General features: G+C 48.5%; 1 protein-coding gene across 1 annotated transcript in view; it reads right to left on the bottom strand.

Moving 5' to 3' along the window:
• Positions 1 to 11,825, bottom strand: part of ttc12 (tetratricopeptide repeat domain 12) — a gene marked incomplete at both ends in the record, with an annotated part of 27,204 nt that extends 15,379 nt beyond the window's left edge. The window contains 8 exons of the mRNA XM_084454750.1: positions 4,075 to 4,263; positions 6,336 to 6,396; positions 6,750 to 6,821; positions 7,066 to 7,125; positions 7,524 to 7,645; positions 8,975 to 9,101; positions 10,649 to 10,773; positions 11,771 to 11,825. Of these exons, the coding sequence (XP_084310876.1) occupies positions 4,075 to 4,263; positions 6,336 to 6,396; positions 6,750 to 6,821; positions 7,066 to 7,125; positions 7,524 to 7,645; positions 8,975 to 9,101; positions 10,649 to 10,773; positions 11,771 to 11,825 (811 nt within the window). The remainder of the gene's footprint in view (positions 1 to 4,074; positions 4,264 to 6,335; positions 6,397 to 6,749; positions 6,822 to 7,065; positions 7,126 to 7,523; positions 7,646 to 8,974; positions 9,102 to 10,648; positions 10,774 to 11,770) is intronic.
• Positions 11,826 to 13,308: the final 1,483 nt, after the last annotated feature.

Here is a 13,308-nt window from a genome sequence, read left to right on the forward strand (position 1 = left end):
ACGAAGGAGATAGGAAACAGAGAAAAGCGGGTGAGAGGAGAGGAGGAGTGAAGTGAAGAGGAGAGAGAGAGGAGAGGGAAGAGGAGAAGAGGAGAGCGCAAGAGGCGAAGAGGGAGAGGAGAGATATATGAGAGACCAGCAGAAAGAGTGGAATAGTGGACGTCATGGAGAGCAGGTTGGAGGGTCAGAGGTCGCCCCTCTCATAACGACCAGGGGTAGACAGGACCGACAGAGCTGAGTTATGCTGAGGAGAGAGGCCTTGCTAATGTCACCTCTCTCTCTCTCTCTTTATCTCTTTCATTCTCTCTCTACCTCCCTTTATCTCCCTCCTAGCTCTCTCATTCTGAGATTCGCCAACCCTGGCCTGGGTGAGTTACGTAACTGCTGCCCTTTACAGTAAATGACATTGTGAAGACGGGCAGTGGATCATCTGACACCAGGATGCTGTGTGTCCGTGCAAGAGCAAACAGAACAGATCATAGCCCTGATTACATTACATTACAATCATTTAAATGACACTTTTATCCAAAGTGACTAACAATAATTGCTATATTATTACTACAGTAGGTAATGGAGCGCTAGGGTTAGCTCCTCCTCCTCCTCCTCCCCTAGCCTGGGTCTCTAGGGATGCTTCTAGTAGTCATTCTTTATCCTTTTCTCCTTCTCTGTTGGTGATGTCTGGAAAGCCCTAAGGGAGCTAGACCCTAGGAAATGGTCCGGTCCTGATAATCTTCCCCCTCTGTTTCTGCGCCTGGCTGCAGACATCATAGCAAAGCCCGTGTCTCACATTTGTAATCTATCTGTTTTAAATAATGTAATCCCAGAGAGGTCTGGTAAACTACTTTTGTGCTCCTGCTCCTGAAAGGTGGTGATCCCAAAAACCTGAATAACTATAGGCCGAGTTCTAAGCTTTCTATTTTAGCCAAGGTCCCTGAACGCTTAGTTAATGACCAGATCAAGGACTTCCCGGGTTCGCATAATATTTTATCGCCCCTTCAATCTGGCTTTAGGAAGGAAGTCTTCCAGCATGCTCAATGTCTCAAATGGGGGGTATCCCAAGGTTCAGTCCTAGGGCCAACTCTTTTCACTATTTATATAAATGATATTGAGTCTGGGTCTACTTCAAACGCTCCTGTCCATTTATATGCCGATGACATGATTGTATATTGCTGTGCATTCATTCTCTGTCACTAATGTTTTATATTGCTGTGCATGCATTCTCTGTCACTAATGTTTTATATTGCTGTGCATTCATTCTCTGACACTAATGTTTTATATTGCTGTGCATGCATTCTCTGTCACTAATTTTATATTGCTGTGCATTCATTCTCTGTCACTAATGTTTTACAATCTCTGCAATCTGCTTGTGATGTCCTCCAGTCTCAACTGCATCAGCTTAAATTTGTGTTGAATGCAGAGAAAACCAAGGCCATGCTTTCCTCTAATAGCAAGCGGGTGCCAGCTGCTCTTCAAAGCATTGTTTCTCTTCAGGGTGCACCCATATTGATGACAGCCTTTCTTTTAAAATCCATGAATATAATATTTTAAATAAACTTAATTTTTTTCTTCAGGGACAAATCCTGCTTCTCATTTGCTGCAAGGAAATCCTGCTTCTCATTTGCTGCCTTCCTACTTAACTCTTTATCTATCTTTTTATCTAAACAATCCAGCTACAGCCTTCGTATCCAGGACTTCATGACCTCCTCCACCCTTTCGGTCCGTACTGAGAAAGGCAAGAAGGCGTTTTCCTACGCGGCCACTTCCTCCTGGAGCACGCTGCAGCTCCGGCTGAAGCTGTCAGACCTCATCCCTCTGACCAGTTTTAAATTGTTATTGAGGAATATTGAGAGTGCGTCATGACTTGCTCCTGTACTCGATTGGCTCCTGTAGCTACTCCATATTGACCCTCTCTCAGCATCTTATACCTTGATGTCCTTGTATTTCACTGTACATTTTTGTATCTGCTTTTATGTCTTATGCCGGGCTCAGACTACAGGATTTTTGGGCCAATTTATCCCCGATTCACCCCTCCCGACAATCGGAGAAGAAATCTGGTCTGTAACGTTGGTCGGGGCCGATGATCTGCCCAGATTATCTTGTAATGTGAGGGATTTACAGATCCAATCTTATATCTCCCGATCGGCTCGCAGACCCATCGGGGCGGCCCCGATAAAATCAAACATGTTTGATATTTAAGATTATTACGTCCCGACTTTACAAGTGAGACGGCGAGACCAGTGGTTCGTTGCTCCCTATGGCACGATAAGATCCTGTAGTGTGTGATGAGCCGTTATTTTCACATATTGCTGTGTGTGCTTGTTTGAGATGCGCAAGAAGAATATCTGTTAAGATTCTCCTTATGTGCGTGATGTAACCCGATTTCGAAATTGGTTAGGATTTTAAATATCCTGTAGTGTGAGCCCGGCATTAGTGATGCCACTTTGAGTCTGTCTTGTTATTATTCTGTTGCCTTGTTCTATTGTTGTTGCCTTGTTGCCCCCGTAACTTGCCCTGATTGTTGCTGCTGTTTGATACAGGTCACACTTGTCAATGAGCCCCTGGGTCTCAATGTGATTTTACCTGTTTAAATAAAGGCTTAAAATAATAAAATAAAAAAACTTTGTCGTAGTGTATCACAGTGAACCGAGGGCTAGTGCAAAGTGTATTGTGCATTGAACAGTGTCCACTCCCACCACATATGGGGAGTTGATTGGCTGTGGCGTCGTGGCCCGGTATGGGAAGCGTGCTCACTCTGGTGGGCACATGAAGCCAGAGGAGAAAGAGATCAATGGTGGACAGGGTCAGGCCTCGGCCCTCTCCCTTGAGAGGAGAGCCCACTGAGCGATGCCACAACAGCCAGCATTTTGCTTTAGAGAACACAGTGGGTGCGTTAAGTAGCTGAGCGCTCACTCTTAGAATGGGTGCGTTAAGAAGCTGAGCGCTCACTCTTAGAATGGGTGCGTTAGGTAGCTGAGCGCTCACTCTTAGAATGGGTGCGTTAAGAAGCTGAGCGCTCACTCTTAGAACGGGTGCGTTAAGAAGCTGAGCGCTCACTCTTAGAATGCTCACTCTGAGCGCTGAGTGGTTTTTAAAACCACTTAACAGTCTGCTCTAACCGAGCACTGAGTTGCTAGGAGACGAGAACTTTTCACCCTGTTGTCAATCATGTGTGATTAGCGAGCAGCGTCCCAACGATTCCCAAGCCAAAACGCGCCCCTTGTTTTTTTTTTCTCAGGTGATGATGATTATGACATGGTGTTTGGCTCAAACAGATCATAGTTCAAAACTGCTCACTTGTGCTCTGAGCAGATCAGTCTGAGCGTAACTGAACAACCCGTTAAGTGAATTCTGATCACTGATCGCTGACTGAGCGCTCAGCTACTTAACGCACCCATATATTGTGACATTGGGTGCATGGTCCCTCCTCCACCAGTCCACCCTTTGTCTTTCTCCTCTTCACTGGAGCTGCCATTGACGTCCATTTGGCCCACATGACAGTCGAGGGAGTGAGACTTAAAAGTGGGGAGGATGGAGGAGGGGGAGGGGAGAGGAGGGGAGGAGTTAGAAAGGATGGAGGGTGGGGGGGGTGGCAGAAAGAGAGATAAGAAGAATGGAGAGAGAGAGAGAGAGAGAGAGGGAGAGAGGGAGAGGGAGAGAGAGCAAGGCTGGCTGGCTGGCTGGCTGGCTGGCTGGCTGGCTGGCTGGCTGGCTGGCTGGCTGGCTGGCTGGCTGGCTGGCTGGCTGGCTGGCTGGCTGGCTGGCTGGCTGGCTGGCTGGCTGGCTGGCTGGCTGGCTGGCTGGCTGGCTGGCTGGCTGGCTGGCTGGCTGGCTGGCTGGCTGGCTGGCTGGCTGGCTGGCTGGCTGGCTGGCTGGCTGGCTGGCTGGCTGGCTGGCTGGCTGGCTGGCTGGCTGGCTGGCTGGCTGGCTGGCTGGCTGGCTGGCTGGCTGGCTGGCTGGCTGGCTGGCTGGCTGGCTGGCTGGCTGGCCTGACTCTGAAGCATGCAGACGTCTCGAGGCGCCAGAGAAGAGAAGAAAGAGAAGAGAAAGCCCAGAGTAAAGCTGTGTGCTACTCACAGTCAGTAATGGCCTGGGTCAGCAGCTGGATGCCTCCACAGTAGTAGAGAGGGATCTGCTCGGGCCTGGACAGCTTCTCCAGCAGCTCGGACACCCTGGTGGCCTTCAGCTCCCCCCTCTCCAGCTCCCCCCGCGCCTGGCACTCCTGCGCCTCCCTCTGCTCCTCCTGGTCCACCTGGAGGAGGTACTCTGGAGAAGAGCGGAGGAATGGAGGGAGAAGGGGAGGGGGGGAGGGAGGAGGGAAGGAGGGAGAGAGGAGTGTAGGGGGGAGGGAGGATGGAGGAGGGTAGGGGGGAGGGAGGGAGGGAGGAGGGTAGGGGGGGAGGGAGGATGGAGGAGGGAGGGAGGAGGGTAGGGGGAGGGAGGAGGGAGGAGGAGAGGGAGGAGGGAGGGTAGGAGGGAGGAGTGTAGGGGGAGGGAGGAGGGAGGGAGCGAGGGAGGAGGGTAGGGAGGAGGGAGGGAGGGAGAGAGGAGTGTAGGGGGGAGGGAGGAGGGTAGGGGGGAGGGAGGAGGGAGGGAGGGAGGAGGGTAGGGGGGAGGGAGGAGGGAGGGAGGGAGGGAGGGAGGGAGGGAGGGAGGGAGGGAGGGAGGGAGAGAGGTGAGTGGGGCAGGAATGGAGGGAGCAGAGGGGAAGGAAAGGAAGGAAGGAATACAGGAAGACAGGAAAGCAGTAAGGAGGAGGGAAGGGAAAATCTGATCTGAGTGTGTCCAATCAGAGGATAGTAGCGTGTCGCTACGGTAGCTATAGCACCCGCGTGCAGCAGTGCTCTGACTTCCTCTCTCTCTCTTTAGTGTCTGGATGACATCTCTGTACAGTATGTGCCGGACGACCCCCCTCTGGGTAGCAGGAAATGAGAGCAGAGCTCCCATCTGTGACGCCTATAGGAGTATAGTGATCTCTGTCTCTAAATGGGGCACCGACACCACGGAGCAGCTCTCAGAACAGTGCTCCAGGGAGACTATGCTAAGATCCACTTCTATATGACAGCGTATGATGATAAAGTACATACCCTAAATGTATCTCTCTGGTTATACACAACACGGATTAAGCAAACAGGCGATAACACATAGGCCACAGGCGATACATGGAAATGCAAGTCAACTGAATCCATTGGAGGTGCTTGTTGTTCTTAGCTTTTGCTCAGTGTTCTGTGTTGGAAACATTTTAATAACATCCCAAAAGATCCTGTCTCCAATTTAATGTGTTTCTTAACACCTGCTCCTCCCTTGAACTCTGTAGAATAATATGGTGTGTGTGTGTGTGTGTGTGTGTGTGTGTGTGTGTGTGTGTGTGTGTGTGTGTGTGTGTGTGTGCGTGTGTGTGTGTCCGTGTGTGTGTGTGTGTGTGTGTGTGTGTGTGTGTGTGTGTGTGTGTGTGTGCCTGCATGTTTGCGTGTGTATTTCCTCTGTGGGAAATCAACTAGTAATCTATGGCAAGGGCCGCAAGCCAAACAGCTAAATGAACAAGCTAACCACTCAATCAGTCGGTTTCTACACACTCAAAAACAGGACTAGGAGCAAGTACACCCCCTCGGGGCAGATGGTACTCGTTGACCAGCAGACCGGCCAGTGGGGGTGGTATGGTGGGTTAAGGTTACCTTGACCGGGTCCTAATCTGATTATTGCTATGAGGGAGTCTTCAACTGGGAATTCATCAGCCCTACATGATGGAGGTACACAGGGGAGTTTGGATTTGAGCTTTTGTAGGGACACTTGTAATAAAAAAAACAGGGTTAGAGTTAGGGTTAGTTGGAACTGGAACTTTTTTCATTTCAGTGCGACTTTAAATGCCCTGGGCAATAAAATACATCTTAATATAAAATAAATCTTCTTAATAGCATCCATGGTGTTCCCATAGTTCTTATCCACTGGCTCTAGTAGATCTTATCTCAGAAGAGCTGTGATTGTAGCCCATCAGTTCCCACAAAAACATAATTTTACTGGGCCAACAATTTGATCATATCTTCCTCAGGGCAGAGGTGAAAGAAATGCACATATTGAGCTGGAGCATCTGAGTGTGTGGACCCCGCTTCAGTTTGTTGGCCTAGCGCACCCTGGTAAGAAGTGAACTACTCTTATCGGTTTCCAATTATAAACTGAAATGACAGAATGGTTTTGGATTATGTGAAAACCTGACTACTCACTTATTGATCAGTACCTTCTGTAGCTAAGGTTGGCAAAGGTTAGTGATAACGCCCATGTGAGTAATTAGTGATGTCTATTATGCAAATCATTCTCTCAAATCCAATATTGTGTACTACCTTTGACCACAGTGTCCTTCCCTGGATCCATTTCCACTATCCTCTGGTAGCAGCTTCTGGCCTGTAAAATGAGATGTTTTATTGGTGTAATGTGATAGGTCGATGTGCTACAATCATCCCTTTCACAGACGGAGATCAATACATGATTCTAGCTTCATCTCTCATCTCTCTGTAAAGCGCATTGTGTTGCCTCTGTGTATGAAATGCGCTTTACAAATAAAGTTTGATTTGATTCATCAAAGTGTATTCTCCTCAGATAACGCAGCAGCGTCTTTGAGGTCACCAATGTGCAAAGAATTCTGTTATTGTGTTCTCTACAATACAGCAGATTACTGTATTGGTGTATGAATCATTTCTCCTCCCATTCCAAGCCTGTGTGTGAGTGATAGCGGTGGTTGGGATGGTCACGCTCACCTGGCTGTAGTCCCTCAGTGCCAGGTGAGCTCGGCCCATGTGCACGTATGCCTTCACACAGCCCTCGTCACACTGGGAGGGACAGACACAGCAGGGGGTCAGAGTCACGCTGGCACTTTCACTCCGCCAAGATGATTGAGAGAGACGTGAACGACAGAGGGAAAAGGGAGAGAGGTAAAAGAAGATGGCGTCTAGAGGAGGAACATAAACCACGCCTGGAACATTTAGCTGTGAGTGACTCCTGCAGTATCTACGGTGCGCCCAGCTCCCAGACCCCCAGGGCCTTGGGCTCTGCTGTCCAGCAGGCCGGCCTTACCTTCAGGGCCCACTGGCAGTCGCTGATGGCCTGCTTGTACTCCCCCAGCTTGATGTAGGCCTGGGAGGGAGGAGAGAGGGGAGAGAGAGGGGGGTGGGGCAGCTGGTAAGCAGAGGCATCTCACTTAATAGTGACCCAAGCGATGTGCAAAAGTTGCTTTTGTCCTTGCACCCTATCTGTTGTCTATTCATTAGTGTTATGCACCAACGGTCCAGAACACGTTCCTAGCATGTGTGAAAACCTACTTGGCAAAAACACATCTGATTAATTGCAATGCAATATGGCCAGCTGGTCACTGAAAATGTGAATTGATCTCAAATTGATTGATCTGGCTAAGTATAGGTTTAATAAATAAGACAAATAAATACCACTGGATATGACCAGTAAGTCGCTTTGGATAAAAGTGTCTGCTAAATGAGTGTAATGTCCTGTAATGTTGTTGGTGTAGCGTAGCGTACCTGTGCTCTGTTGGTATAGAGTGGCTGCATGTCTCTGATCTCCTCCAGACCCTCACTATAGTGCTTCACAGCAGACTGGTAATCCCCCAGGGAGTAGGCCTCGTTCCCCTTCTCTTTCAGAGCTGAGGAAGACACATTTCATTTCATTTCAAACCTTTATTTCAACTCGTTAGACACTGAGGTTTCCCTCATTGGCGGTGTCGACGAGCTAACAAAATCATACACAATCATAAACAAACAATAATAAAGAACAACAGATCAATGTACATTGTTGCAGATATAATCATTAAAAAACAATTGCAGGATGAAGTGCAAAGGCTAAGGGCCATAGATTTAAAGTCTGTCATAGTAGGAAGCACCTCAAGCTTTAAAGTCTGTTTGAGGGCGTTCCACGTACAGGGAGCGTCGTAAGCAAAGGCAGTCTGACCAAGTCCAATGTTCACACGAGGAACCTTAAAAACAAGTCGATCATTCGCAGCAGACTGGTAATCCCCCAGGGAGTAGGCCTCGTTCCCCTTCTCTTTCAGAGCTGAGGAAGACCCATCCACAGCAGACATGGCTCAGATGACCATGATGATGATGATTTTTTATTAATAGTGTCACATGCTTTAGGGCACAGACCACATCGGCGTATCAATCTGATCTATACATTTTGCAGTGAATTATCTGAGGTGTGTTTGATTTTCCGCGGAGTTTGCACTTTTGGGAATGCTCAATTGATCTCACTGTACTGGGTGATCTAAATCAAGCACTCCATCCATCCATCGTCGTCCGCTTATTCGGGGTCGGGTCGCGGAGGCAGCAGTTCCAGCAGGGGGCCCCAGACATCCCTTTCCCTGGCAGCATCAACCAGCTCTGCCTGGGGAATCTTTAGCCGCTCACAGGCCAGTGCAGAGATGTAATCCCGCCACCTAGTCCTGGGTCTACCCTGCGGCCTCCTCCCAGCCGGACACGCCTGGAACACCTCCCTAGGGAGGCGCCCAGGAGGCATCCTCACTAGATGCCCAAACCCCCTCAACTGGCTCCTTTCGATGCAAAGGAGCAGCGGCTCTACTCCGAGTCTCTCCCGGATGACTGAACTTATCACCCGATCTCTCAAGGAGACCCCAGCCACCCTCTGGAGAAAACTCATTTTGGCCGCTTGTATCCGTGATCTCGTTCTTTCGGTCATGACCCATCCTTCATGACCATAGGTGAGGGTGGGGACGAAGACATACCGGTAGATCGAGAGCTTTGCCTTTTGGCTCAGCTCTCTTTTCGTCACAACAGTGCGGTAAAGCGACTGCAGAACCAAGCACTCCCTCAGGTATTTGTAAATACTATTTGATACAGGTCTGGGGGAAAAAAAATGAGTGGAATAGATAATGTTGACACACAGTGACCTGCGTGAGTGATGCAGAATGTGTTATTAGTTCTGGCAGGGAATGGCCGGGACACAGCTACATACGAACCCTTGGCTTTGACCTCCTTCACCCTCCTCCTCCTCGTCCTGTCCTCTGCGTCCTCCTCTAAGGCTCTCATGAAGGGCTCTGTGGAGGTGAAGAGGAGATAAAGCCTTTCGAAGAACCAGCATGTGTACTGCATTAATGAGAATTAACATTGAGCACTAATCAAGAGCATTCATGCCGTGCACCATTTCCTCTCCTGATTCCTGTGTGTGTGCGTGCGTGCGTGCGTGCGTGCGTGCGTGCGTGCGTGTGCGTGTCTCCTCGCTAATTACCTCCGCCCAGGTCGGGGGGAGGAGGTTATGTTTTCCGTGCCTCATGTTGGTACTTTAGTTAGTTAGTTCATTCGCAGGATTACAAAAAAAACAACCACATCATCATGAAACATGAGCCACGGTAGAACCCATTACATTTTGGAGCGGATCTGAATCACGGGGATAAATAATTATTTTTCACTTGGGTTAACATTGCCAGATAGGGCATTAAAAGCCTTGTTATATTATGCACCACAGTGCCATCTAGTGTTCATCTCATATTGCGAGACGTGCTTCTCTAAACTAGACAAACCCACTCCACTTACACGTTCGACAGCTGTACATGCTGACACTATGGAGGCCTGTGCTCCCCGAGTGCCCTTGTAGTTCATTGTATGCTACAGAAATAACTCTGCTGCATCTACTGCCCTGAAAGCCTCCCTTGCACCTACATATTGCACCAATCAAACTCAGCCTTGCGGCACATCTCCCGACCAATGGGATGCTCCTCAGTGGATACTGACCACTTTAGAGGGCCAACTGAAGCTAGATGAATTAAACTGGGATTGTTTGCTCTCGGGGAACAAGGATTAGGAAGATACTTCTAATTGGATTCTGCTGAGCAAAAGTGTTTGGAAACAAAAGAACTAAGAAACAGGACTGAGACCTGACAGGTTGAGTAAGATATGAGCTGTGTTCGGAATCGCTCCCTTTTCACTATATAGTGCACTATATAGGGCGTCAGCCATTTTGTTAGTAGTGTCCGAATTCTCCACAGAATTTTCATTCCCTATAAAGTCCACTATTTATTACCCACAATTCACCTTGATTTGCAGGGAACAATGCATGTACCCTACTTTTTCTCCGTTCCCTAGGTAGTTCACTTCATGGTGAACCCTATATAGGGAATAGGGAGTGAGGGAACGAGGGAGCGATTCCGAACAGTTAATGTCATTAAGACTATGCAGGGTGTATGGGGTTTTCACTGAGTTGAATTGAACCAAGCATAATTATTAGAAGAGGTGTTGTACATTTTCAAGTCAATTTCCAGCTGGTTGATCAGTACTTGGCAAAAATACTTTTTTCACAAGTTGAAGTCAGAATGACTCATGAATCCAAAAATGGTCTAATCTTCCAATCACAGACTGAAGAAGAAAAATCACTTACCTGGACTTACATTGTCATCATGTCTGCCACACTGAAAATAATGAATGAAACAATGAAAAATGTTGCATAATTGTCTGAAAAGAATGAATGAGAGATGATGAAAAACTTGACTTGCATAATTGTACCGATTACTCTGTGTGTGTGTGTGTGTGTGTGTGTGTGTGTGTGTGTGTGTGTGTGTGTGTGTGTGTGTGTGTGTGTGTGTGTGTGTGTGTACCAGAGAAGCCGGAGGTGACTGTGGGGTGTGTGTATTGATCACAGTCTTGTTGACCCGTGTTCTGCATGGTTCCTCTAACTCCAAGGCAGCTATGTGGTGATCAGCTTTCTGCACAGCTCTCTGCTGAGAGACCACATCTGACGAGCTCAGGTCTCTCACCAGGTCACCTAAGAGAGCGGAGGGAAAGAGAGGGAGGCAGGGAGAGAGAGAGGGAAGGAGGGAGGGAGGGAGGAAGGGAGAGAGAGGGAGAGAGAGGGAGGGAGGGGGAGGGAGGGAGAGAGGAAGGGAAGGAGAGAGAGACGAAGGTAGGGAGAGGGAGGGAGAGAGGGAGCGAGGGAGAGAGGGAGGGAGAGAGAGGAAGGGAGGGAGAAAGGAAGGGAGGGAGAGAGGGAGGGAGAGGAATTGAGGGAGAGAGGAAGGGAGGGAGAGAGCGGAAGGGAGGGAGAGAGAGGAAGGGAGAGAGAGAGGGATGAAGAGATAGGAAGGGAGGGAGAGAGAGTAAGGGAGAGAGAGAGGGATGAAGAGATAGGAAGGGAGGGAGAGATATGAAGGGAGGGAGAGAGAGAGAGGGATGAAGAGATAGGAAGGGAGGGAGAGATAGGAAGGGAGGGAGAGAGGAACGGAGGGAGAGAGGAAGGTAGGGAGAGAGAAGAAGGGAGGGAGAGAGGAAGGGAGGGAGAGAGAGGAAGGGAGGGAGAGAGGAAGGGAGGGAGAGAGAGGAAGGGAGGGAGAGAGAGGAACGGAGGAAGGGAGGGAGAGAGAAAGGGAGGGAGAGAGAGGAAGGGAGGGAGAGAGGAAGGGAGGGAGAGAGAGGAAGGGAGGGAGAGAGAGGAACGGAGGGAGGGAGAGAGAGGAAGGGAGAGAGAGAGGAAGGAAGGGAGAGAGGAAGGGAGGGAGAGAGAAGGGGCGGCAGAGACAGAGAACAGGAGGAAAAAGGAGGACGTGAGAGAAAGAGGGGGGATAAGCTTTTGTCAATGATAAAATGTGGATTTGCTGTAGCTAGCCGCGTTACTCGATCGGGTACAACAACGATGGACGAGAGACCCCATGCTCTGCAATATCAATGATACTGCCAATACTCCAGTTTGCTAGTTAGCCAGATAGATAACAGAACTAGCACTAACAATAGCTAAACACTGGGGAATGACTGTTGTAGTTACTTACTTATTTTGTCAACATTCTTCAAAAAACTATTTAAGTCTTCGAAATCTTTATCCATATCTAAAGTTACTATATTATGATATATTGGCAAACTAGGTAAAATCTGCTGGTTATGTTAGTCTACTGGGTATAAACACGATGACTCCGGTTGACTATCTGTGACTAGTAACTATGGAAACGGTCACTCTCCTCGAGTAGGGATTGGATTCCTACCGGTCACGTGCTCATGTGAATATCAACAAGAGAACATGCTCGTTCCTCGCCGTGTCACGCGGTGCTTTCACACGGTGCTTCTCCCAAACAACTGTTGTGTCCTTTAAAGACAATCTACATTTTCAAAAGTAACTGAATGACTTGATATGTTTGAAAGGTAGCAAATGCACTCCTCTCCTAATATAAGTCAAGTTTCAGATTGCAGCTGTCTGCAGTTCCAAAGGCCTCACTCTCACGTCGCTGTTCATAATGAACCAACACTGTCTGCCACCCCGAGTACAATCACGGTAGGCTACTAACAGCGACACATGCTCCAACGCTCAAGTGCTCCGTATCAAACGTATCAAAGCGTTTGGTAAATCTCTCCACTAGATGGTGGCATGCACTCGTTTTTCTCCTCATCAATCCGTCTTGATCGAGGTAGTCTTCTTCTGTGGTGGTGGCGGTCTCTTTGAAGCTTCGGAAAAATAATTTCACTCGGACAGAACGCATCTAAATAAGTTATTTAATGGTAGAGCCCAGGCTTCAAAACCCAGCATTTGTTTAAATAGAGCCTTTTGTTTAGGTAAGTGAAGTTTCATGTTTATCTGACACTTGTAAATATGAGCGCCTCTCCTAAATAGGCCGACACCGATTTATTTTGACGGCGAAGTGAATGGAGCGGCAAAGGACTGTTGTCTGGCATGAGCGAGCATGCGACAACAGGACTGAAAAGAGCTAAGTAGCCTACCTGCAGTGTGAACGAGGGTTATGTGCTGTAACCAACAGCTCAATTTCAGTTTAACATAACCCCATACATCATCAATAGGTTGTGCACTCATATATAACCATGATAACCAGTGACTGGTTATGTCTCCTCAGTTGGTGTGATTTCCCCTAAAATAACGTTTCAGTTCAATAAAGAGCTTTCTGCCTCCATGCAAATTGGTCTAGGTCAGCTGTATGTCTTCATCACACAACAGGCACCAGTATGGAAAGTGGGCTATTATCTTAATCAAGGTGAATTTGATTTGTCTCATAGTTGGTGGTGCATCCATTGTTTTCATTGCACTGAATAGGCCTAAGTTAAATCAAGTGCACCCCGATTACTTTGGCAACATGCAACACAGGCGGCTGTAGCTCAGGAGGTAGAGCGGGTCGTCCAGTGATTGTAGAGTCGGCGGTTCGAATCCCGGCTCCTCCTGACGACATGTTGAAGTGTCCTTGGAAGGACAAGACTCTGAACCCCAAATTGCTCCCAGTGAGCAGGCTAACACCTTGCTTGGCAGCCGCCACCATTGATGTGTGAATGAGAGGCCTTCATTGTAAAGCTCTTTGAATAAAAGCGC

The sequence above is a fragment of the Borostomias antarcticus genome, assembly GCF_949987555.1.
Source record: "Borostomias antarcticus genome assembly, chromosome: 1".
NCBI classification, from domain to species: domain Eukaryota; kingdom Metazoa; phylum Chordata; class Actinopteri; order Stomiiformes; family Stomiidae; genus Borostomias; species Borostomias antarcticus.